This window comes from Plectropomus leopardus, chromosome 5, assembly GCF_008729295.1.
Source record: "Plectropomus leopardus isolate mb chromosome 5, YSFRI_Pleo_2.0, whole genome shotgun sequence".
Taxonomy (NCBI): Eukaryota; Metazoa; Chordata; class Actinopteri; order Perciformes; family Serranidae; genus Plectropomus; species Plectropomus leopardus.
The window spans coordinates 36,149,672-36,172,684 of record NC_056467.1 but is presented as its reverse complement, the minus strand read 5'-3'; the positions used below and the strand labels follow the sequence as shown (position 1 = coordinate 36,172,684).

At 41.8% G+C, this 23,013-nt stretch overlaps 1 protein-coding gene across 1 annotated transcript in view; it reads left to right on the top strand.

Annotated features, from left to right (window-relative positions):
* Positions 1–4,145: 4,145 nt before the first annotated feature.
* LOC121942766 (peroxisomal sarcosine oxidase-like) overlaps positions 4,146–23,013 on the top strand; it is a 68,798-nt gene continuing 49,930 nt past the window's right edge. Inside the window, exon 1 of the mRNA XM_042486015.1 lies at positions 4,146–4,260. Coding sequence (XP_042341949.1) covers positions 4,150–4,260 — 111 coding nt within the window. The 5' untranslated portion in view covers positions 4,146–4,149. The remainder of the gene's footprint in view (positions 4,261–23,013) is intronic.

Genomic DNA, 23,013 nt, shown 5'->3' with positions numbered 1-23,013 from the left:
CTGACTTCAAGAAATTTGACTTAGTATGATTTCAGGCAAACTAACATGTTTTCATGCAGTTTAAAAGTCCAGTTTTAGTCGGACTAACACAATAATTCAACTTTTTCTAACATCATGTAAATAGCTGTTGATTAATTAATGTACATTAAAACACATGTACTACACAGAGCACATTAAGTAAGCTCTTTTTTAGCCTTCAGAACTCCAAATCACCACCCACAGTTCTTCAGGGATTCTGGTTGTGGTGTCTTGCTCATTGATGGTTGTTTTGCCTGTAGAGACAACACGCCCAAACAAAGCAGGTGGGGTTAAAAATATGGACATCATCCTTTTTCCAGAACCAGAAGATTAGTTATAGTCTCTAAAATTACAAGATGTATTTGAGATCGAGGCAGTTATACAGAAAGATGCACCAGTGCTTAGCAGGGAAGGGGGTGTAATCTTTCATAGATCTTAGATGTTTCTGGGAATGCCCTCATAGAATTGTAGTTCCACCTTCTTCCCTTTGTCCCTTTTTGCATCCTTTACTGTTGCTCTTACATTGTAGGCTGCTGCTTTATACAGAATTTTTCCATGTTTCCAGACCACAGCCCTGAACTGACAGCAGCAGTGTGTGTGTTTTTGGATCGTTTTGGTAATCCATGGTTTTGGATTGCTGAATAATTTTACTGTATTTTTGGGTACCGTTGTTTTTGTTGTTTCACAATCCACCACAGACTCAGTGAATTCATTGACGTCATTGGTGACGCTGATAGTGTTGTCCTGAAACGTGCTCCAAACCTGCTGGCAGGGAATAGTTTTTTAAAAATGATACCAGTACCAGTACCCTTTAGTTGATACTGATGCCAGTGGAGTACTTCATTGAATACCTTTTTTTCTACTTCATCTGATACCCAGTATTTGTTTGAGCACTCAGTTGTAATCCCACAAATGCCACAGGCATGGAGTGTATAGCCTTTACGAATGTTTTGGTGGCATCTCAGCATGCTGAACTGCCAACTCCATCAAAAACATTCTACTCAACTTCACCAAAGCACAGACTGCATGGGTTGTAGCTGCTGCAGTAGTGAGCAAACCAGGTCACATTAAAATGAAGAATGCTTGCAGTGACTGACTGTGAGTGACATTGTACAAATATTCATTTTTCTAGAAATGGGCACAAAAAGGATCAGTACTACTTAATACTGGAATTACTTTGGATACCCAGCCCTACCTACTACAATACAATAACAAAATACAACAAAAAGCCTTTAAATGTAAGGACAGGGCTTCCCTCAAATCCATCAACTGCTAGCTGGGTATTGTTTGAGAAATTACGATACCAGTACCCTTAAAGTGATACAAATACCAGTAGAGTACTTCATTTGATGCCTTTTTTGCTTCATTTTGTACCCATTATGTGAAAGGAATCATTCAGCTGTGTAAAATGCCTCCACCACTCACACAAATACATCTAGGTACACAAGAGTTGGGATGAAGGTATTGTTTGACTGGAGAGGTTTTGTCACTACTTTGTACTGGGTTTATGGTCGATACCTCAAAGGTATTTTGTACCGATACCCAGCCCTACTAGCAGCATTATTAAAATTGCCTTCTGGTAAAGTGTTTGAAGACTTTCTCTGCCTGTTTTGATGTCCCTCACTCTGCTTAGAGCAAAGTACCAGGAGCTGAAGCTATCCAGGTCACAAATTTGAGTTTTAACACTTATAGTTTTTGGATTTGGGAGAAGGTGGTTCACATTTGCTGATATTTTTTTGGACAGTCTTAGACTATGGGATTGACGTGTGAATAATGAGAATGACCTGAAAGCAGCAGTGTGTGTGTGTTTATGGATGGTTCTGGTAATCCATGTGGAATAATTTAACTGTACATTTGTATACAGATACTTTACAAATGAAAATCACCACCGACTCAGTGAATTCAGTGATGTCATTGGAGATGTTGTCCTAGAACGTGCTCTAGACTAGTGCACTAGAATAAACAGAGTACTGACAATGGAAGTTCAAAATGCTCGGGTGTCAGCGCATTGTATGTAGTTTCATTATTATATTGTTTTTTAAAGTAAAACATGCTTATATTTGAAGATTAATGATAACAGCCAGGGTTAGATTAGACTGATTAATCTCATAGTCACTTATGTCAATGCGTCGCCCCGGCCCTACTCCAGTTACATCAGGTCATTTCCAGCACTGCTCTACACTCTGTTTTCTAAACAGACCGAAGTGCACTTGTGACACTTACATAACCATGAACATTATAGACTCAGTCCAGAGTACACTTCTCTGCAACCCCAGTTACAGCTGCACAGAAAGATTAGGATAATATCGTAACCTAATATTTTGTCACAGTAAAAATGTTTATTCAAACTTTTCAAAGTGTTGCCAAACAACTGGAGGTTTGAAAGTACCTTCTCTGATTTATAGGACACATGATAAACTTCCAACCTTCTAAAAAGTAAAAGTATATTTACTAAGACCACCATCAACACACACTAGAACAAGAGAAAAAACAAGTGTGATAATTGCTCACCTTCACTCACACATTTCAGCAGCTCAAGAGTCAGAGGCAACAGAAAAAAAGTCACTGAGTGCTAAATAAGGGTTAAGGCTAGGCTATTTTGATGCAGAGAGAATGTACTAGTTATTAGTTATTAATTTTAGTTAGTTATTAATTATTTCTTTTCTGTCTTGTTTTTTAGTTGTAAATAGTTGTAGTACTTTTAAGTTACCCTTTGTCATCAGAGTCTTGCATGTCATACACAACTAGACCTATTATTTTTCTTGGACAGTGAACTGAAGTAAGCTAATTAATTCAGCTGACTTTCCTGAAATGTTGTCTTATTTTTGTTTTTCAGTTCTGGACAAGTAAATATATGCTAAAGTTGTCACAGCTTACAAAACAATACTTTTAACGTTTGTCCTTTCTTCTATTCTATACTGTACTGTACTGTGTCTATACTGTACCCCCCGCTTGCCCTGATCGTGCTCTTGGTCCTGGTTGCGCCGATGCTGTGATCATGCCTTTGGACACCTCTGTATCAATATATGCATGAGACTCTTATCAATGTCATCATAGACCCACAATGACCCACAATATCATCACAGAGTGCATTTGATAATTTCGCACCAGTCGTTATTGTATTATGACATGCATCTGTTTACATTATTGCTGTGCCCCCCCCCCCCCCCCCCCCCCCCCCCCCCCCCCCCCCCCCCCCCCCCCCCCCCCCACCCCCCCCCCCCCCCCCCCCTCTTTCCTTTTTGGCCACAATTGTATTTCATTTGTTATTTACGACATCTATTGCACATCTGTCCGTCCTGGAAGAGGGATCCCTCATCATCCTCTGCCACTCTTCCTAAGGTTTCTTCCTTTTTTTCCCCTGTTACAGGGGTTCTTTTTCGGGAGTTTTTCCTTGGCTGATGTGAGGGTCTAAGGGCAGAGGGATGTCGTATATTGTAAAGCCTTCTGAGGCAAACCATGTTTTGTGATAATGGGCTCTACAAATAAAATTGACTTGACTTGACTTGAATTTACTATTTTTTTAATTCATAGGCTACTGTGCTTTAGTATTGAGTATGATGTAATGGTTCAATATTGTGTGACAAACATTTTGAATATTTTCCAATAAGTATCAACTTTTTAATAAATATATTATAGACAGTTATATATTTAATTTTGCTTTTTCATTTATTTTATATTTTAATTTATATTTCTTTTCTTTATTATTATTGTTATTATTATTAATGTCTATTGTCTTATTTGGATCAAGGCAAATAAATCATGTTATTTCGTTCGTGACTATATTGAAACAGTGCTCGTTGCCCTATGTCAGGACTGTCAGGCACGTAAATCCTGACGTGCCCTTCGGTACAAATTCCTTGTTTTCTGAAACTGGTGCAGACCCAGCGCCCCAGCAGGGTGCCCTCATCCAGACCATAATCACGTATAATCTTACACCAAGCGAAGGAATTCACGGAAGCAGCTTGCTGTGTGACAAAAAAAAAAGCCTCAGCCCCTAGCAGGTAATACTCAGGGCACAAAAAGCATATCTTAGTACGTTCCTCCTCTTCTAGAAGTGGGCGTGTCTGTTTCCACAGAGTGAAAACAACTTGATCTGCATGCGGAACCTCAGTGGTAAACTTGGTCAGAATGTCGACTAATGGGGAGTATGACTGCATAGTGATCGGGGCCGGGGTTCAGGGCTCCTTTACAGCCTACCAGCTGGCCAAAAAGAAACAGAGGACTCTTCTGCTGGAGCAGGTGTGTCACACATTGAACTTTGTTCCAAAACATTTGTTATTAACGACCGGTAACAGTTAAGAGACTGTGGGACAGGGTGAAGTATTCAGATTGAGTGTGTGCGGCATTAGGTTGATTTACCATGAAAATGCACAAAGTAAATGACAAACTTCTATGTCAGGTTAGGCTATTAGTAACATATTAGTAACATAGTAACATTAGTAACATGTAACATTTCCGACCTGTGAAAGTCAGAGCTGGCTGCTGTGCTGCACTGAGCATCTGGCAGCAGCTGGACTTATTTGGCATTCATATGTTGCCTGGCAGCTATCCTTGCCTCCACTTAACAAGGGTGTTTTTGTTATTTTAATTAAATCTATGTGAAACTGGGTGTATGTAAAGCATTACTGCAATTTAATAAACTAAAATAAACATAAATGTACAAAGCATGATGATACAGTGTGTGGAAGCATACACTACAGTGTACACAGCAATCTTTACCAGAAGCACTGACTTCTTTCGTTACTGATGTGGACAGTCAGATTAACCAGTTTAGGGTGGGGGCCCATTGACTGCCTTGTTTCTCCCACACATTCCTAGCCTTGCATATGTGCTAATTATTAACCCTGAAGTCTTTCACAAATATTCAAACCTTTAAATCCTAAGCATATTAGTGCGATTTCTTTGAAAATCATGAGGAAAAAGGCAATGTGCAACTTGAAATGAAATTTTTCACAAATTTTAAGAAATTATGAGATCTAGAATAAAAAATTATAAAGGCTAAGGGAAATGTCTAGGGAAAAATAAAAATTGCCAGGGAAAACCATGTGTATAATTATAATAATTACATGATTTAAATTTTGCTACAGAATAATGGTTTTTAAGCACTTTTTCAAAATCTTTCTTTTTTTTTTCAAATTTCTTGGAAATTTTAGGTTAATGCTTTTTTTTCATTGCCTTCTTCCCATGTTATTGAAAGAAGTCTGTGCTGTCTAGCCATCCGGAAGTGAATCAAAAGGTTTCGTCCAGCAGCGTAACAAATAGATACCTCCCAATGGTGTATCATACCGCCACAGGTAGAGATGGCAAATTCGACATCCAAGATTAAACTGGTTCGAAACGTTTCGTCACTTCCAGCTTTAGCACGTAGCTCGAGACGGATTTTGAAACGGCACGTGATCGGGACCAAACTGATTTATAATAGAACCATGTACCAAACCCAGACAGAGAGTTTTAAAGGACTGCGGGAAATGCAGGCGTTTGAGGTGTTGTGTTGTGGCAAGGAAGTAGAGGGAGATTTGTGCGAATTGAGCTGAGTTGTTGGTAGATTGATGGATAGAAAGATAGATAGATTGACAGATACATACATATAATATAATAATAAATTATATATGGACGGACGGACGGACAGACGTGCAATAGATGTCGTAAATAACAAATGAAATACAACTGTGGCAGAAAGGAAAGAGAAAGAAAGAGGGGGGAGGGGGAGAGAGGCACAGCAATAGTGGAAACAGACACATGTCAAATTACAATAACAATAGGTGTGAAATTATCAAATGCATTCTGTGATGATATTGTGGGTACTGATAAGAGTCTCAAGCATATATTGATAGGGAGGTGTCCAAAGGCATGATAACGGCATCGGCGCAACAAGGACCAAGACCACGATCAGGGCAAGCGGGGGGTAGTGTGTCAGTGCAGCCACAGCAAGAGCACAACCAAAGGCAGCACCAGCACAGATATCACCACGATCAGGCACAGCCGGGGTTGCGGCCAGGATCCGGGAAAGCTAGGAGACAAGGGAGCAGGAATGCTCCGGTAGGCAGTGAGATTAGCGTAGTGCAGTTCAACAGACCCAAGGTGGTGAGCAGTAAAAAGGATAAGCACTCAGTGAGGATCCTAGAGTCACTGATCAGCAATTACAACTTAAATATGAATTCCAGAGAACAGTAATAGAAAAGAAAGAAAAAGAGAGGAAGCAGAGCCAGAGTGGCAGGTCTGAATGGACCCAAAACCACCCCGCCAGCTCACCTCCCCCTCCTCCCTGTCACACGGACGGAGATTTTCAACTGAGCACAAGAAATTTGTGCTCCAGGAATATACACACTTACGAAACTAGGGTCACTAATCAGCTATTATGGCTTAAATATAAAGGTCAGAGAGCAGTGTTAGTCCCACTGCTCTCTGACCCCTACAGAAAGCCCCCCAGCAGGTTAAACCTATGTCAGCCTAACTATGGGCTGGTCTGGGCAACCTGAGCCAGCCCCTTATAAACTCTATCAAAGAGGAAGGTCTTAAGTCTACCCTTAAAAGTGGAAACAGTGTCTGCCTCCCTAACCGAAACTGGAAGATGGTTCCATAAGAGAGGAGCATGGTAGCTGAAGGCTCTGGTTCCTTTCCTGCATTTGGAAACTTTGGGAACTACAAGTAATCTTGCATTTTCAGAGCGCAGTGATCTTGAGGGTTGGTAAGGAACTATGAGCTGTGACAGGTAGGATGGAGCCTGACCATTTAGAGCTTTGTAAGTAAGTAGGAGGATTTTAAATTCAATCCTGGATTTTCCAGGAAGCCAGTGCAGCGAAGCTAAAACAGGAGAAATATGGTCCCATTTGGTTCCCGTTAGAACACATGCAGCAGCGTTCTGCACCATTTGGAGAGACCTAAGTCATTTGTTGGGGCAACCGAAAAATAGGGAATTACAGTAATCCAGCCGAGAGGTGACAAATGCATGTACTAATTTTTCAGCATCTGTTTGGGAGAGGATATGTCTAATTTTCACGATGTTACGCAAGTGAAAGAAAGCAGTCCTTGAAGTTTGTTTTATATGGCAAAAGGCAAAAGATAAATCTTGATCAAATAAAACTAAGAGGTTCCTTACAGTTGTGCTGGAGGCCAAGGTATTGCCATCTAGAGAAATTACATTGTTAGAAAGGGAGTTTCTGAGGTGTTTTGGGCCAAGAACAAGTATCGTCAGTATAACAACAAAAATTTATAGTGTGTTTTCTAATAATGTTGCCTAGAGGAAGCATATATAAAGTAAAAAGTTGGTCCAAGCACAGAATCTTGTGGCACTCTGAAGCAGACCTTAGTATGTGCGGAGATTGATCATTGATGTGAACAAATTGGGAACGATCTGATAAGTAAGATCTAAACCAAGTTAGTGCTGTTCCTTTAAGGCCAATTAACTGTTCCATTCTGTGCAGCAAGATTTGATGGTCAGTGGTGTCAAAAGCGGCACTGAGATCTAAAAGGATTAAAACAGAGACCAGACCTGAATCAGAAGCAATCAATAAGTCCTTATTAATTTTTACTAGTGCCGTCTCTGTACTATGATGAAGTCTAAAGCCTGACTGAAAGTCCTTGAATGAACTATTATCTTGGAGAAAGTCACAGAGTTGATGAGCAACCACTTTCTCAAGGATTTTAGAAATAAAGGGGAGATTAGATATCGGTCTATAGTTAGCTAAAATCTCAGGATCAAGAGTGGGCCTCTTAAGAAAAGGTTTAATGACAGCTACTTTAAAGGACTGTGGTACATAGCCCGTTAATAAAGATGCATTGATTATATCTAATAAAGAGTTGTCTAATAAGGGCAAAACTTCCTTAAGTAGCCTAGTTGGGATGGGGTCTAGCAGGCATGTTGATGGCTTAGATGCAGAAATCAGAGTAGAGAGTCGGCGAAGGTCAATGGGGGAGAAACGGTCCAAATAAATTCCAAGCCTTGCCGCCATTTCCAAGCTACCTGAGTCTGGGGTCAGGTCAGTTAAGGGCAAGAGCTGATGGATTCTATCTCGAATAGTTATAATTTTATTATAAGGAATACAAGGCTCTATGGAGCTGTGACTGAGTCAGCCTGGCTACAGTGTTGAAAAGAAATTGTTTTTATTTTCGTCAATTAATGACGAGTAATAGTTTGCTCTGGCATGGCGGAGGGCCTTCTTATACATTTTAAGACTATCCTGCCAGACTAAACGGGACTCTTCCAGGTTGGTTGAACGCCAGTGTCTTTCAAATTTTCGTGATGTTTGTTTCAATTTGTGGATCTGGAGGTTAATCCATGGAGCTAGTTTTCTTTGTTTCATTATTTTCTTCTTGAAGGGTGCAACAGTGTCGAGAGCTGATCACAGTGAGCCAGTAGCATTATCAATGAGACAGTCAATTTGAGAATGACTTAAGTGAGTAGTCGTGTTCTCAGTTACTGTAAGACATGGTAATGATGTCAAAGCAGAATTAGTTTCTTAAATTCAGCCACTGCTGAACTGGATAGACATCTAGAATAGTAACTCTTACTGAGGGCTTGTAGTCGAGTCATAAAAAATTGAAAGTTATTAAATAATGGTCTGACAGAGCGTGATTCTCTGGGAAGATTAATAAATCTTCAATATTCATGCCGTATGCTAGGACAAGATCTAGGGTGTGGTTGTAGCGATGGGTGGGTTTATGTACACACTGACTGAAGCCATTGAATCCAAAAGCGTGGAGAGAGCAGAACTAAGGCTTTCATTATTAATATCCATGTGAATGTGTAACGGGTATATTGAGGACCCAGATGCAGTACAGTACACTTCACTGGCAGTTGGTAAACTTTTATTAAAACCAACACGAATGGAAAACAGGATACAGACTGAGAGTTCGTTCTTCGGGCTGTGAGCCCAAGCAATGTCTCTGGGAATCACACGAAGCAAAGACACGAAGCTTGTACCCACTGTGGCTGGTGACGAGGAAACCCCGTAGCTCCGCGAGCCGACAACACGTGTGTGAGCGCTGTCGGGGATCCAGCGGAGGAGTGGTCGAGGGCAGGCAGGGGTTCGGTTACTGGGAGGTCCGTCCACGGAAACAACAGCACCAACAGGGATCAGGCAGGAGAATCGTCGAAGCAGAGCAGAAAGGTCTTTACCAGGGAATCCGTCATATTTCCGGAATGCCGAAACTGAGCACGTGGTCGGGGACAGAAGGCAGGTAGGTTCACGAGGAGTCAGGCGAGGAGAGCAGGTCGGGGACAGGCAGAGTCGGCAACGAAGGATCTGTTTGGAGAGTGCTGGAAAGACATGCATACTGCAGAGGACGATCTGGCAATGAGTGTGTGAACAGGAGTGTCTTAAATACCGGGGTGATTGGTGATGAGCTGCAGCTGTGGGAGAGCAGGCTGCAGCAGTGGGCGTGGCTAGGAGGTAGAGCAGGTCAGAGGAAGGTGAGTGGAAAGTTACTGGCAGGGAGGGGGAGGAGGAGAATGCAGGAACCATGACAGAATGTTAAAATCCCCTACGATAATTACTTTGTCTGATTTAAGCAGTAAACTTGATATAAGCTCAGAGAATTCAGATAGAAATTCAGAGTATGGGCCGGGGGCACGGTACGCTATAACAATTAGAATTGGCTGTTTTCCAGGATGGGTGAGAAAGACAAAAAAAAAGGCTTTCAAATGAACTATAGTTTAGCTTAGCCTTAGTGTGAATTGCTAAGCTTGAATCAAAAATAGCAGTGACTCCCCCTCCTTGGCCAGTGTCGCACGCAACATGACTATTTATATGACCAGGAGGAGTGGATTCATTCAGGCTAACGTACTCATCAGGACAAAGCCAGGTCTCTGTGAGGCAGAATAAATCAATATGGTTATCCAATTATTATGGAATTTTTTTGTACAACTACCCTTTTATTTATTTTAGATTTAAACAAATGAAGTGGTCAGGGGACAGGCACCGTTTTTATAACATTTACAATATGGGTGTGTGACTGTTCTAGAAGCTCAGAGAAGTGTGTAATACTGCGACTCTGCACCCTGGTCCCAACTGTGGGATGTCATGGCTTTGGGCTTCTAATAAACTCTGCCAGATTCCTAGAGAGGAGAGCAGCTCCATCCAAAGTGGAATGGATGCCATCCCTCCGGATAAGACCAGGTTTTACCCCGAAAAGAGTGCCAATTATTAACACACATCAGCCCACATCATTTGCTGGACACCACTTCGACAACCAGCACTTGAGTGATGACATGCGGCTAAACATGTCACATTGGGGAGGGGTCCAGAGGAGATTACGATGTCCAACATCATCTTTGCGTACTCACACACCGACTCTAAATTAATTTTAGTGACCTCCGATTGGCGGGTGTCATTGCCGCCGACGTGAATAATAATCTTACTGTATTTATGCTTAGCCTTGCCAGCAGCTTTAAATTTGACTCGACGTCGCCCGCTCTGGCCCCAGGGATACATTTGACTATGGCTGCTGGTGTCACTAACTTCACGTTGCACTGCACTTATTTTAAACGTGAAGGGGGGGTGGGAGGTGTACCGTGGGCTTCGGGTGACTGTCTGAGTGAAGCATAGTCAGCCGAAGCCCACGGTACACCTCCCACCCCCCCTTCACGTTTAAAATAAGTGCTCCCCGCTCAGCGACACATCCGCTGAGGACACAACCCTGGTCACTGGTAGCTCTGTTTTGCTGAGCGGGGAGCACTTATTCCTTGGTTATTTTCTTGACTTTGTGTGGGTTGTGATATAGTTCGTGTGTCCTTAAACATGACCTCATTTAACTGCTGGTCTGCCAACACTGGTCTAAGTACCACAGTTATAATGATAGAGATACATTTCTTCCAATTCTGTTGTCAAACACAAATCAACTTCATCCTGAAGAGGCATGTATGTGCCTTTAGGCTGTCTGCTCTGGTTCTGAGTGTGTGGTTAGAGCTAAGTGAGCTGAGGAAGAGTGGCAGAGGTTATGTGGGTTTTGGAACGCAAGAGGATCCCCACTGGGGGCATATGCCAAGCAACGAGTCAGACCAAAGGGGAGAAACGAATACGATCATCAGGGCGACGCTGACATGACTTGGACAAAGAGCTTCTCCTCTACCAAGCCTACTTTTGGCTCATGTCCGGTCACAGGAGAGTGGAGTAGATGAGATATGACTGAGGCTCACTCAGCAACAGAAGATCAGAGACTGCTCTGCACAGTCACAGAGACAGTTAAACCCCTGGCATCCCGGGTCAAGCTGTTGCACTGGATGGACTGACCTTGTGGGAGCCATTTGGACACAAGACTCTGATGCAAAATCAAAAAATGCACTGCAGGAATTGAATGATGCCACCAGCAGCAACATGCCCAAGGAACTGGATAGAATTTTCATAGTAGGTGCTGATTTTAATCAACTCATCCTTACACTCCAAAGATGTAGTAGGATCAAGGACAAAAGTAATTTCGTTTTTTAAACTTGGTTTAAAAAATGACTAATAAATCTGCCTCTTACCTTCTATCTTAAACTTCCACTTACTGTTGACTAGACCATTGTAACATACAGTATTTTTTCCCAGAGAAATACCGCAAAAAATGAAAAGTGTGCCAACCAACCCCAGTCTCCCCTACAGCCAATCGTGTTTGTGTGACTTCATAGCAGACTCAAGACCCCGAGCCGAACTGATGACACTAACACATCTGGTACCTACACCAGCACCCTCTGGATTAGAAGCGAGCATATGGAAGCACATCTGCCGTGTGTCTCACACTCCATTGGACTCTGTCTCATCCTCTCAAGACACTGAGGGAAATTTCACACCAAAACACTGCAACAGCAGAAGTGTGAGAGTGTTTGGCGGTCTAGTCCTATGGGCTTTCACGGCATTTCATTATGTCATATCAAACAGCTGATCGCCCGACAGACAGACAGAGCAGAGCTTCTCGTCACACCAACGTGTATGAATGAACAAACAACCAAATATTCAGTGGAAAGTGACTTCTTTAGACTTCTACAGACTACTTTGTGTTTGTCTTAGGTTCAGTCATACTTTGGATGAATTGAATTATTTAGAAACACCAGCTTTGTGTCTCATCCAGCCGCTCATGCTGAGCTCTCATTATGACTAGGGGCAGATGTAGTAATTTGGGGGCCTGAGAATGTTGGCAGTCTGTTGGCAGGCTGTTGGCAGGCTGTTGGCAGCTATAGAAGAAGTAGGCCTACTCAAAAAAATGTTTCACAAGTAAATGCTAATGATAATAGCACAGAGCACAAGTTCAAGTCAGTTCTGCAGTTAGGAGAGGTTTGCCTATTATCAGCACAATGTACTTAAATTTACCTGAAGTTTGTTTAAGATGGAGCTTTTAATTTCTATGTAATACTGGATAGTTTAATAAATAATAATGTATCATATGTGGGGAAAAAAGGGGGGGAAACAAAATAATCGTTAATTAATTATAATCAAGGCAAAATGTTCAATTAATTGTGATATTTATTTTAGGTAAAATCACCCAGTTGTAATGCAAATTGTGTTGTACTAAGCTAAAATATTTTGGGGACACAACAAATATGAGAAACCATATAACACGTTTCCCCCTGAACGAAAAGGACAGCCAGCTGTGCTTGGTGCTGCCAACCAGAGAACCATTGAGTAAACAATAATAAATGCTTGACTTGACACATCTCCTCCATTTGTTTATTAATAAAAGATAATGGAAGTAAATTCATCTGTTTAGTGTTTTATTTAATTATGGATCATTACAAATACACTGTTTTATAGGGGTGTGAATCTTTCAGTATCTCACCATTCAGAAATCGATTCTCGATTCAAAAGGATTTCCGATTCAAAATTGATTCCCGATTCAAAATATAGGAGGTGTAATTTCAGGATCTACTCTGTTTTGCCAGTGGCATATTATGTTATGAAAGCAAAGTGTGTCTAAAATCATGTAGGTCAGTGGTCCCCAACCCCCGGGCCGCGGACCGGTACCGGTCCGTGGATCAATTGGTACCGGGCCGCACAAGAAATAATTAGTTATTTCCGTTTTATTTATTATTTATTATTAGTCTGAACAATCTTTTATTTTGAAAAATCTTTTATTTTGAAAAATGACCGGATTCTCTCAGTTACATCTCGGTCACTTGAGCGCCAAAATTTAACCCAGCTAGCAAAATGAGTAAGAAACAGACATCTTTGGAAAGTTTCTTTGTGAAGGGGAAAAGGCACAGTGAAGAGAGAGAAGAACAGCCTACGACTTCCAAGACATGTTTCAAACATTAGCGGGGATTTTGGGTGAGACTGAGCCTGCACCTTCATTCACCAATCTGGTGCACGATCACCTTTCTTTGCTTTTAAAAGAGTTCGAGCGCTACATCCCAACCTCAAAGGACCCACAAACTGCCAAGGAATGGATCCGCGACCCATTTGTCAACAAACCAGGTGAATCCAGCATGTCTGTGCAAAAAGAAGATCAACTGCTGGAGATCACAAATGACGGCGGCCTTAAAAGTGTGTTCGAGACAACAACTCTGCTGGTGTTCTGTATTAAAGTCATGGCAGAATACCCCGAGATTGCCACCACAGCACTGAAAACCCTGTTGCCATTTCCGACATCCTATCTGTGTGAAGCGGGGTTTTCTGCAGTGACAGCCTCCAAAACAAAACAACGGAGTAGACTGGACATAAGCAACACACTTCCGGTGTCTTTGTCTCCCATTACCCCCAGATGGGACCGTCTCGTTGCAGAGAAACAAGCTCAGGGCTCCCATTGATTTAGCGTTATGGTGAGTTAAAATTTTCATGCATTTTATATTCGTTTTTATGGTGTATCTGCATCTTATTTTGAAGGCATGTAAATGTTACCATAGCAACAAGAATCAGAGAGCATTAGGGCAGTGGTTGCCAACGGAGGTGAGGGAGAGGAGAGAAGAGAGGAGGAGAGCTTGTGAGTCTCGGGCACACAAACATGCAGGAGCCATATCTGACGGTTCAAACTGGTAACTTTATTTCAGCTGTTGAAAAATAACATTCATGGAGTGTTTACTAATAATGAAAATGGTGTGTAGGTATATTTAGATCGAGAAAGAAATGTGGAATTGCTGGTTCTTGTCATTTATTTATTTTTCCACTTGTTTTTTTTTTATTATTATTTATTTATTTAATGGGCAGAGAGGATGTTACCAGAGACTTTGATGTTATACTCATGTTATTTTATAACAATCTACGCCCCCCCGGTCCGCGGTAAAATTGTCAAGCGCTGACTGGTCCGCAGTTACAAAAAGGTTGGGGACCACTGATCTAAGTTTTATTATGTACAACCTTTTTCGTTGTAGAAAGCTGGAAATCAGAAAGTGAAAAAAAACATTGTAATTATTATAATAAAAAAAAAATGGGCACAGTTTTCCAAAAAAAAGTCCCATCGTTTTTTTGCAGTCGTTTGTGTATTCCATTATCTGTGCCATTCTGCAAAGCAGCTCCTCTCTGTGATGATGCAGAGGGCCTAATTCTCCTGTCTGCTCTACCTGCAGTGAACACAGAGTTTATGTCCATATGAGGCCCTGCTGCTTGTTAGACTCCCCTGCTTTACCCTTGTCTTATTATTATTACTATAGGGGCTACCAGAGTTTATTCTCATGCACAAGGTGCTACCAATAACACAGAGTGATAGATACAGTAGAATTAGGCCAATCACAGTGCAGTTTGCTCCAGATGACCTGTGGCATGCGTAAGCGGATACAAAGCGTCGGATCGTCTTCCAGTTGGAGGACAAGACCGAAACAAACCTCTGACCTCTCTCCAAAGGAACTATGGGAAACCAATATGGCGTTTAGCATGGGTGCTAATGTACTTTTATCATTAAAATATGGATGGAAGACATCCAATATCTGAACTGTCATTATGTATTTATTGGACAAGGTTCCGTAAAAACACCCAAATTCCCAGGCTGGATTCTGAGGCTTCTAAAAGAGCTACAATACATCAGAGTCATCCCTCTGAACAGCACAGCTGATAGTTTTCACTGGAAAAAAAAGTAAGGCGATCCGACAAACGGTCTCAAAATTTTCTAAATGATAAAAATTTTAGAGGGTTAAGAATAGACTATCTATAATCGATGTTTAGGATTTTTGAATCGATTCTGAATCGTTAAAAACGAGAATCAAGATTCTTATTTGAACGATTTTTCCCCCACCCCTACTGTTTTAGTAGTCACACAGTGAGAACAAAATCATGTATAGAAAAAAAACATGCTTAAAAAATAATAGAATAAACCCACTGATCACAAAAAAAGATGCATCAAGATTATCAAGATGCATTGATAATCATTTTATCATCAAAACGTAGCCATCTGAATCATAATTGAATCGAATCGTGAGGTGACCAGAGAATCCCACCCCTACCAAAGACTGTCACAACGATGTGCCTAATGCCAAACTGCCTCCTTCTTTCAGTTTTGTATGACCATAAGACGTATCCTTGACAATAATATTATATGACATTTTTTTTAAGTACTGTAAATGGTGGATTATTAGGCTATATATCTTATGCTGATGTATGTTATTTCTGGTGTTTAAAAAAAAAAAGTGTATTAAAGCAAAGTATTCCGAACCATTCCGAAATCCATGACCCGAAAACCATGGATTTCATGACCCATTCTACCCCTATCAACAACACATTTAGAATGTTCTAAAATCTGCATGACAGCACACCTTCCTCATCACTGAAAATATTACTCTGCTTTTTCTTAATCTCGGCTCTTGAAGAAATCATACAATTATCGTACCACTTAAGGCAGGGGACAAGGGGCATTTTAGAGCAATATAAATAAACATTAATTTCACTTTGTCAAAGAATACAAAACTCACAAGGAAAAATACAATGCAAATGAAAAGTACCAGCCAACTCACTAATGGTGTAAACTATAAACTAACACAAGGATGACAATAACCAGCATAAACCACCATGTTCTGAACAAACACATTATTAACACTGACAAAAAGTCACATTTGCATATATGAACATAAAACACCAAATTTCACTGCAAACTAAAAACTACTCAATCCAGATCTGGGCATGATGGGAAATATAGGCTATTGGGACCCGTAAGTGCTGTTGTAGAAATGCAGTAGGCATAATTCTTTAGTCAATTCATTGGTTTAGTTAATAAATAAATAATTTATTTATTTATTGAAGGTTAAAAACAGGTTAAAAGGTGTTAAAGTATTATACTGAGCTGATAAATAAGTTACAGGTTAATGAATTTATTGTGTATGTTTTTGTTGTTCCCATGGTGGAACTAAAGTTTCTTGTTTTGTGCTGTTAAGTGGCTACGACAGTATTAACTAAAGGACAGAGGAGGAAGTTGTGAACGCACAGCTCACGTTGTTTAAGTGTGACTGTCAAATTTGAAGCCAACGGACCTCTTTTCACGACCAGTAGCCAATGAGGTATTTTTTGTTGTTGTTAATTAGTCTTTCACATTTTCGTTAAGTTTTATTTGCATATGTTTATACAATGCGATGCATTGTATTTTATGACATATACTGTTTGTATGTAATTTATCACAGTTCTCACGGCGTCAAGGAAACGAAGTATGAGAAGACATCAGCTCATTAAAAACGCCCGTTTCAAAGAACCGACCTGTGTCTGTTGTTGTGAAGAGAGCTACAGTGAGAACTCACCTGCTCAGCGCGGGTAGGAGAGACGACCGGACCGTACAGCGGGTGACGACGCAACGAGCATCCAGCATGTCAGATGACCAAGCCCATGGCGCATTGTCGGCATAGCAACTCCAAGCAACGGTGATCATAGACTGTGTTGAAGACGCAACCCCACAGGACGAGGCCAGGAAGTGCTCTACCAAAGTCTTAAAGTGGTATGAGAAGTGGCTCAAACCTGGAAGTTGCAGCAAAGGACTCAGGTCTATTTACTGATCATGCTGTGCTAAGCCTACACGTTTGGGATAAATCTTATGTGCAGATGTTCGTAGCTACATGTCATAAGGTCTAAACAGTAATTTAATCATAAGCAAATGAATAAGTTAAGGTTTAAAGGTGAAAGAAACGTTTTGGGTTGAAACTAAGATGTGTGAAATTTTAGGATTTTGAAGGTTAATGGTAAAGAAAAGGCATTTATTATCAGTTAAAATTAAGATCTGTAAAGAATTTTGTATTTCTGGAAGAAAACCAAGTTTAAAGGGTAACATAAGTGAAATTTAAAGAGTCACTAAAAACCTTTATTTCATCAAGATAAGGTGATTTAACATATTTCTTAGCGCATTTGGTCAGCATTTAAAGTTCATATTTGCATATTTGTGTTAAAGTAACGCTAGTTTCTCATTTGCTTCAAAACACTGAGGTAATTTTTAGCTTACATAAGTTTGAACACTATGCCTTCATTTTCATGATATATTGAAGTTCACATGTAAAACTTGATCTCCTACACAGTCAGTTAATTACAATCTTATTGGCTACTTGTTGAAGAAAATATCGTAACTGGCATTACACATGGCCTTAATGTAATCCAATTCAAGCTGAATATACGCATTTGGTTATTCAATTCACTTAAAATGTCCGACACAAACACTAAGACCCGGCATGTAAACACTGAACAAACAGCCCAACCCCAAGCCGCTGACATTCAAGCTGCAGAAGAAGGGGAGGAGTTACGAAGAAGTGAAAGAGCTCGAACCCTGACTGAAAAGGGAAAGGAATTTCAAGAGGAAAAGTCGAAGAATGTACAGAATCGTTCATGAAAGATGGAAGTCTCAAGCAAGAATAGGAAAGGAAATATTGACTGATGAGGCCTCTGAGGATGAATTAAAGGAGACCATTGAGAATATGCAATGCACTTGCTCGAGTGTAAAAGCTGCATATGAAGAGTTACGTCGTATACAAATGCCTGAGCCAGACCTGCGACGCAGAGTTGATGCCTGCATAGCACTTTCAGATTTCATGGTTCAAAGGGCAGAAAAGCAACTCAAAGGGCACACAGCAGACGAAGAGGAAGAACCTTGGCCTGATGTTGGATCGATTCTGGACTCAACAGGTTCATTATCAAGGCCACCATCACATCAATCAAAATGTGGCTCTGCTCTCTCAAGCATTCACTCATTCAAGAAAAGTGAGGCCGTGGCTGAAGCTGCTGCAGCTCAGGAAGCATTAGCAGTATTGGAGGAACAAGAAAAGGAGGCAACAGAACTACAACAGCTGGAGGCTGAGAACCTAGCCAGACAGAAAGTAATGCAAAGTAAGCACAGAAAGCTCGAGCGCCTTGAAGAACTTAAGAAGTTAAACACTGCAAGAGCTCGAGCAAAGGTCTATCACAAAGCTGAAGAAAACTCTGATGCAATTGACTTGCTGCATGATGTTGTACAAACTAAAGAACCTCACGACCTCCATCCCTCAAATTCCCAATTCATTCCTCAGTCTCTGCCTGCCACAGCACAAAATCTTGACCCTTCAAGTCCCCCATTCATTTCTCCATCCCTAGCAGCCACAACTCAAATCCTCCATGCTTCAAGTCCCCCATTCATACCCCAGTCTCAATCAGTCGCAAACCAAGCTCCCATTTCCCAAGGCTTTCAGTTGGTGCCTCAAGCTCCACCAACTTCATCATCCATGTGTCAAGTGCAGAACAACTCTGATTTGGTTAATGTGCTAGCAGAAGCTATAAGTGCTAATTGCCTTCCAATACCAGAGCCTGCAATATCTGATGGAGATCCTTTGAAGTTCAAAGACTGGCGACTGTCTTTCAAGACATTGATAAACAGAAAAAATATTCCAAAGAATGAAAAACTGTATTACCTAAGAAAGTACCTAGGCGGTGCTGCAAGGAAAGCTGTTGAAGGATTCTTTCTAGTAGGTACTGAAGCAGCATATGACTCAGCTTGGCAGCTGCTAGAAAAACGCTTAGGAGACCCATTCATTATTGGGAAGTCCTTCAGAGATAAGCTGCATGGATAGCCAAAAATAAGCTCTAAAGATGGATGTGAGCTAAGAGAACTTGCAGACTTCCTCCAGAGCTGTGAAGGAGTATGGAATCCTCCATACAAGCACTCAAGAGCATACAGGGTGAGAAACTGAAACACACCAAAGGTCAAGCCATTCAAGCAAAGACGTTGTCTACAAATACAACACAGAACAACACCCCATCATGTGTCTTCTGCAAAAGAACAGGTCATGCCCTTGCTAAGTGCAGAAAGTTCATTGAAAAGACAGTTCAAGATCGTGTCAAGTTTGTGCAAGCAGAGAAGCTTTGCTTCGGATGTTTAAAGACAGGTCATCACTCAAGAAAGTGTGATAACAAAGATACATGCGAACAGTGTCAGAAGAGACACCCAACATGTTTGCACGATGATAACTTCAAAGAACGTCAAAGGTCGACACCTAAGGGAAACGACCACTCAAAGAACGAAACAGACTCCAAAGAAATAGATGCAACAGCAACAACTAATAGAGTCATACAAAAGGGCAGAAGCACGCAAACATCCTCCATAGTTCCAGTCTGGGTTTCATCCACAAAGGAGCCAGATCATGAAGTCCTGGTCTATGCACTCTTAGACACTCAGAGTGACACAACTTTCATCCTAGATGAAGTGGCCCAGGATCTAAACACAAACAAGGAAAATGTCAGTTTGCGGCTATCTACAATGTCAACAAGGTCAACAGTTATCCCCTGTCAGAAACTGACAAACCTACAAGTGAGAGGATACAACTTACAGAAGAGGATTTCATTGCCACCACTCTTTACACGAGAGTTCATTCCTGCTGACAGAACGCACATTCCAACCTCAGAGACAGCTCAAAAATGGCCTCATCTGGAAAAACTGGCAGACAAGATACCGCCACCATTGGACTGTGAATTAGGCCTCTTAATTGGCTATAACTGTCAGCAAGCCCTTCTTTCAAGAGAGATCCTGTCCAGCAAAGAAAATTATCCATATGCTCAGCGAACAGATCTTGGCTGGAGCATTGTGGGTTGCTCAAATCCAGCAACTGACTATGGTGATGCAATAGGAACCAGTCACAGAATCATAGTGCGACAAGTTACCCCTACTGTACAGCCATCAGATGAGCTTAAGACAGAAGTGCACTTTGTGTGTAGAAATCGAGTCAAAGAGATCAATCCAACAGATATAATCAAAATTCTTGAGTCTGACTTTGTGGATCACATGGCAGATGACAATCCAGTCTCCCAGGAAGACCTTCTCTTCTTGTCAAAGGTGAAGGAGGGAATAAGACAAAAGGAAGACAGCCACTACGAGCTTCAAGACAGAAAAACCCAGTCTCCCAGATAATAAACCATGTGCGGTTCACAGGCTTGCCTCATTAGAGCGATGATTCTGGAGAAATGAGGATACTACAAGGATTATGTCCATTTCATGAACGATATAATAGAAAGAGGAGATGCCGAGAAAGTTCCATAGCCTGAACTCAATAACCAGCCAGCATGGTACATACCGCACCACGGAGTCTACCACCCCCACAAACCCGGGAAGATCCGTGTGGTTTTCGATTGTTCAGCACGCTTTCAAGAAACCTCTCTGAATGATCATCTTTTGACAGGACCAGACCTGACTAACACATTAGTGGGTGTGCTGTGTCGATTCAGAAAGGGACCAGTAGCCATAATATGTGATGTTGAAAGGATGTTTCATCAATTTCATGTTACAAAGGAGCATCAAGACTATCTAAGGTTCCTTTGGTGGGACAAAGGTGATATGGACTCCAAACCCTCCGTGTACCGCATGCGTGTACATCTCTTTGGGGCAGCTTCTTCACCAGGCTGCTCCAACTTTGCACTGAAGCATCTGGCAGCACAGGGCCATGGAAAGTTCAGCGAAGAATCCATTAAGTTCATCCAGAGAAGCTTTTACGTCGATGATGGCTTAACAAGCTTAAAGTAACCTGCCAAAGCCATACATCTGGTGAAAGAGTCAAGAGCCTTGTGCAGTACAGGAAAACTGCGACTACACAAGTTCGTGTCCAATGATAAGGATGTCACTGCCACAATACCACCAGAAGAACGTGCCCAAACCAAGGATCTAGACATGGCACTGGGGGAGCATATCGAGCGAGCCCTTGGAGTCCAGTGGTGTGTCGAAGCAGATGAATTCCAATTCAGGGTCATCGTCAAGGACAACCCACTGACGAGAAGAGGAGTTCTCTCCACCGTCGCTTCTGTCTACGATCCATTAGGGTTTGTAGCCCCCTTCATCCTAGTTGGCAAACAGATCCTTCAGGAACTATGCGGAGATAAAGTAGGCTGGGATGAAGATCTCCCCGAGCAATTCTTCCAAAGTGGGAGTCGTGGCTAAGAGATCTGCCTCAATTGGCAGCCCTAAAGATCCCAAGAAGTTACCTCCCTGCAAGCTTTGATGAGATTACACAGTATGAACTTCACAACTTTTCAGATGCCAGTTGCACTGGATACAGTGCTTGTTCATACCTTCGAGTGATAAGTGAAACAGGACAGATCAGCTGCTCACTTGTCATTGGGAAAGCAAGAGTAGCCCCTACCAAAATAATGACTATCCCAAGACTTGAGCTTTCATCAGCTGTGACTTCTGTCGGATGTTATCCGCAGAGAGCTTGAGATTGAGAACATGCAAGACTATTACTGGACTGACTCAAAGGTGGTTCTTGGCTACGTGAATAACGATGCAAAGAGGTTCCACACGTTTGTGGCCAACCGAATCCAACGCATCAGATCCAGTACAAGCCCCAAACAATGGCAATATGTCAGCTCTGACAACAACCCAGCCGACTCTGCCTCAAGAGGAGTGAGTGCAGCTCAGCTAAAGGACTCCAACTGGCTGAAAGGTCCAGACTTTCTTTGGCAGAAAATTTTTCCATGTGAAGAGGAGATGGTGGGAGCAGTAGAAACCACAGATCCTGAGCTTCGCAAGACCCACGTACACACAGTTAAGACGAAAGAAGTGAATTCAATTGTAAACCGCTTCACCAAGTTCTCTGACTGGTCCAGAGCAGTAAGAGCTGTGGCGAGGCTCAAGAGGTTTGTAAGAGAGTTCAAAGGACTTCAGCCAAAAACCAATGAAGCAACTAACCTTGAAGAAAGAAGAGGAGCGGAACTCTTCATTATTAAGCTAGTGCAAGAAGAAGCTTTTGCTGAAGACATCTGGAGAATCAAGCTCCAAAAGGAAGGCACTTTGAACAAGTACACCAAGCTACATCGCTTAAATCCCTTCTTGGACAGTGACAATGTTCTCAGGGTGGGAGGAAGGCTATCCCAGTCAGCCCTGCACTATGATGTAAAACACCCTGCTATACTTCCCAAGAAATCTCATGTGTCAGCCCTGCTAATCAAACATCATCATGAGTGTGTACATCACCAAGGAAGAGGCATGACCATGAACGAGTTACGAGCGCATGGTATATGGATCATAGGATGTGGAAATGTGGTATCCTCACACATTTACAGGTGTGTAAAGTGTAGGAAATACAGACGAACTACTGAGGTTCAGAAAATGGCAGACCTTCCAGAGGAGAGAACAGAAACATCCCCTCCCTTTACATACTGCGGTATTGACTGTTTTGGCCCCTTTCTCGTAAAAGAAGGAAGAAAGGAATTAAAACGATATGGATTGCTGTTTACATGCTTATGCTGTAGAGCAGTGCATATAGAAACACTGGACGACTTGACAACAGATGCGTTCATGAATGTGCTTCGAACGTTCATAGCCATCAGAGGACCTGTCCGCCAACTGAGATGCGATCAGGGAACAAATTTCATGGGAGCAAGGAGAGAGTTTGTTGAGTTGCTCAAGGGAATGGATCAGGAACGGCAAGGAGCAATGGGTTGTGAATTTGTGATGAACGTCCCTTCTGCGAGTCATATGGGTGGAGTATGGGAACGTCAGATCCGAACAATTCGCAGCATCTTGATTGTCATGCTCAACAAGTCTACAAGCAGGCCTGATACCACAACCCTAAGAACATTTCTCTGTGAAACAATGGCTATAATCAACAGCAGGCCCTTAAGTGTTGAACATCTCCACGATCCTACTGGCCCAGAGCCTCTAACC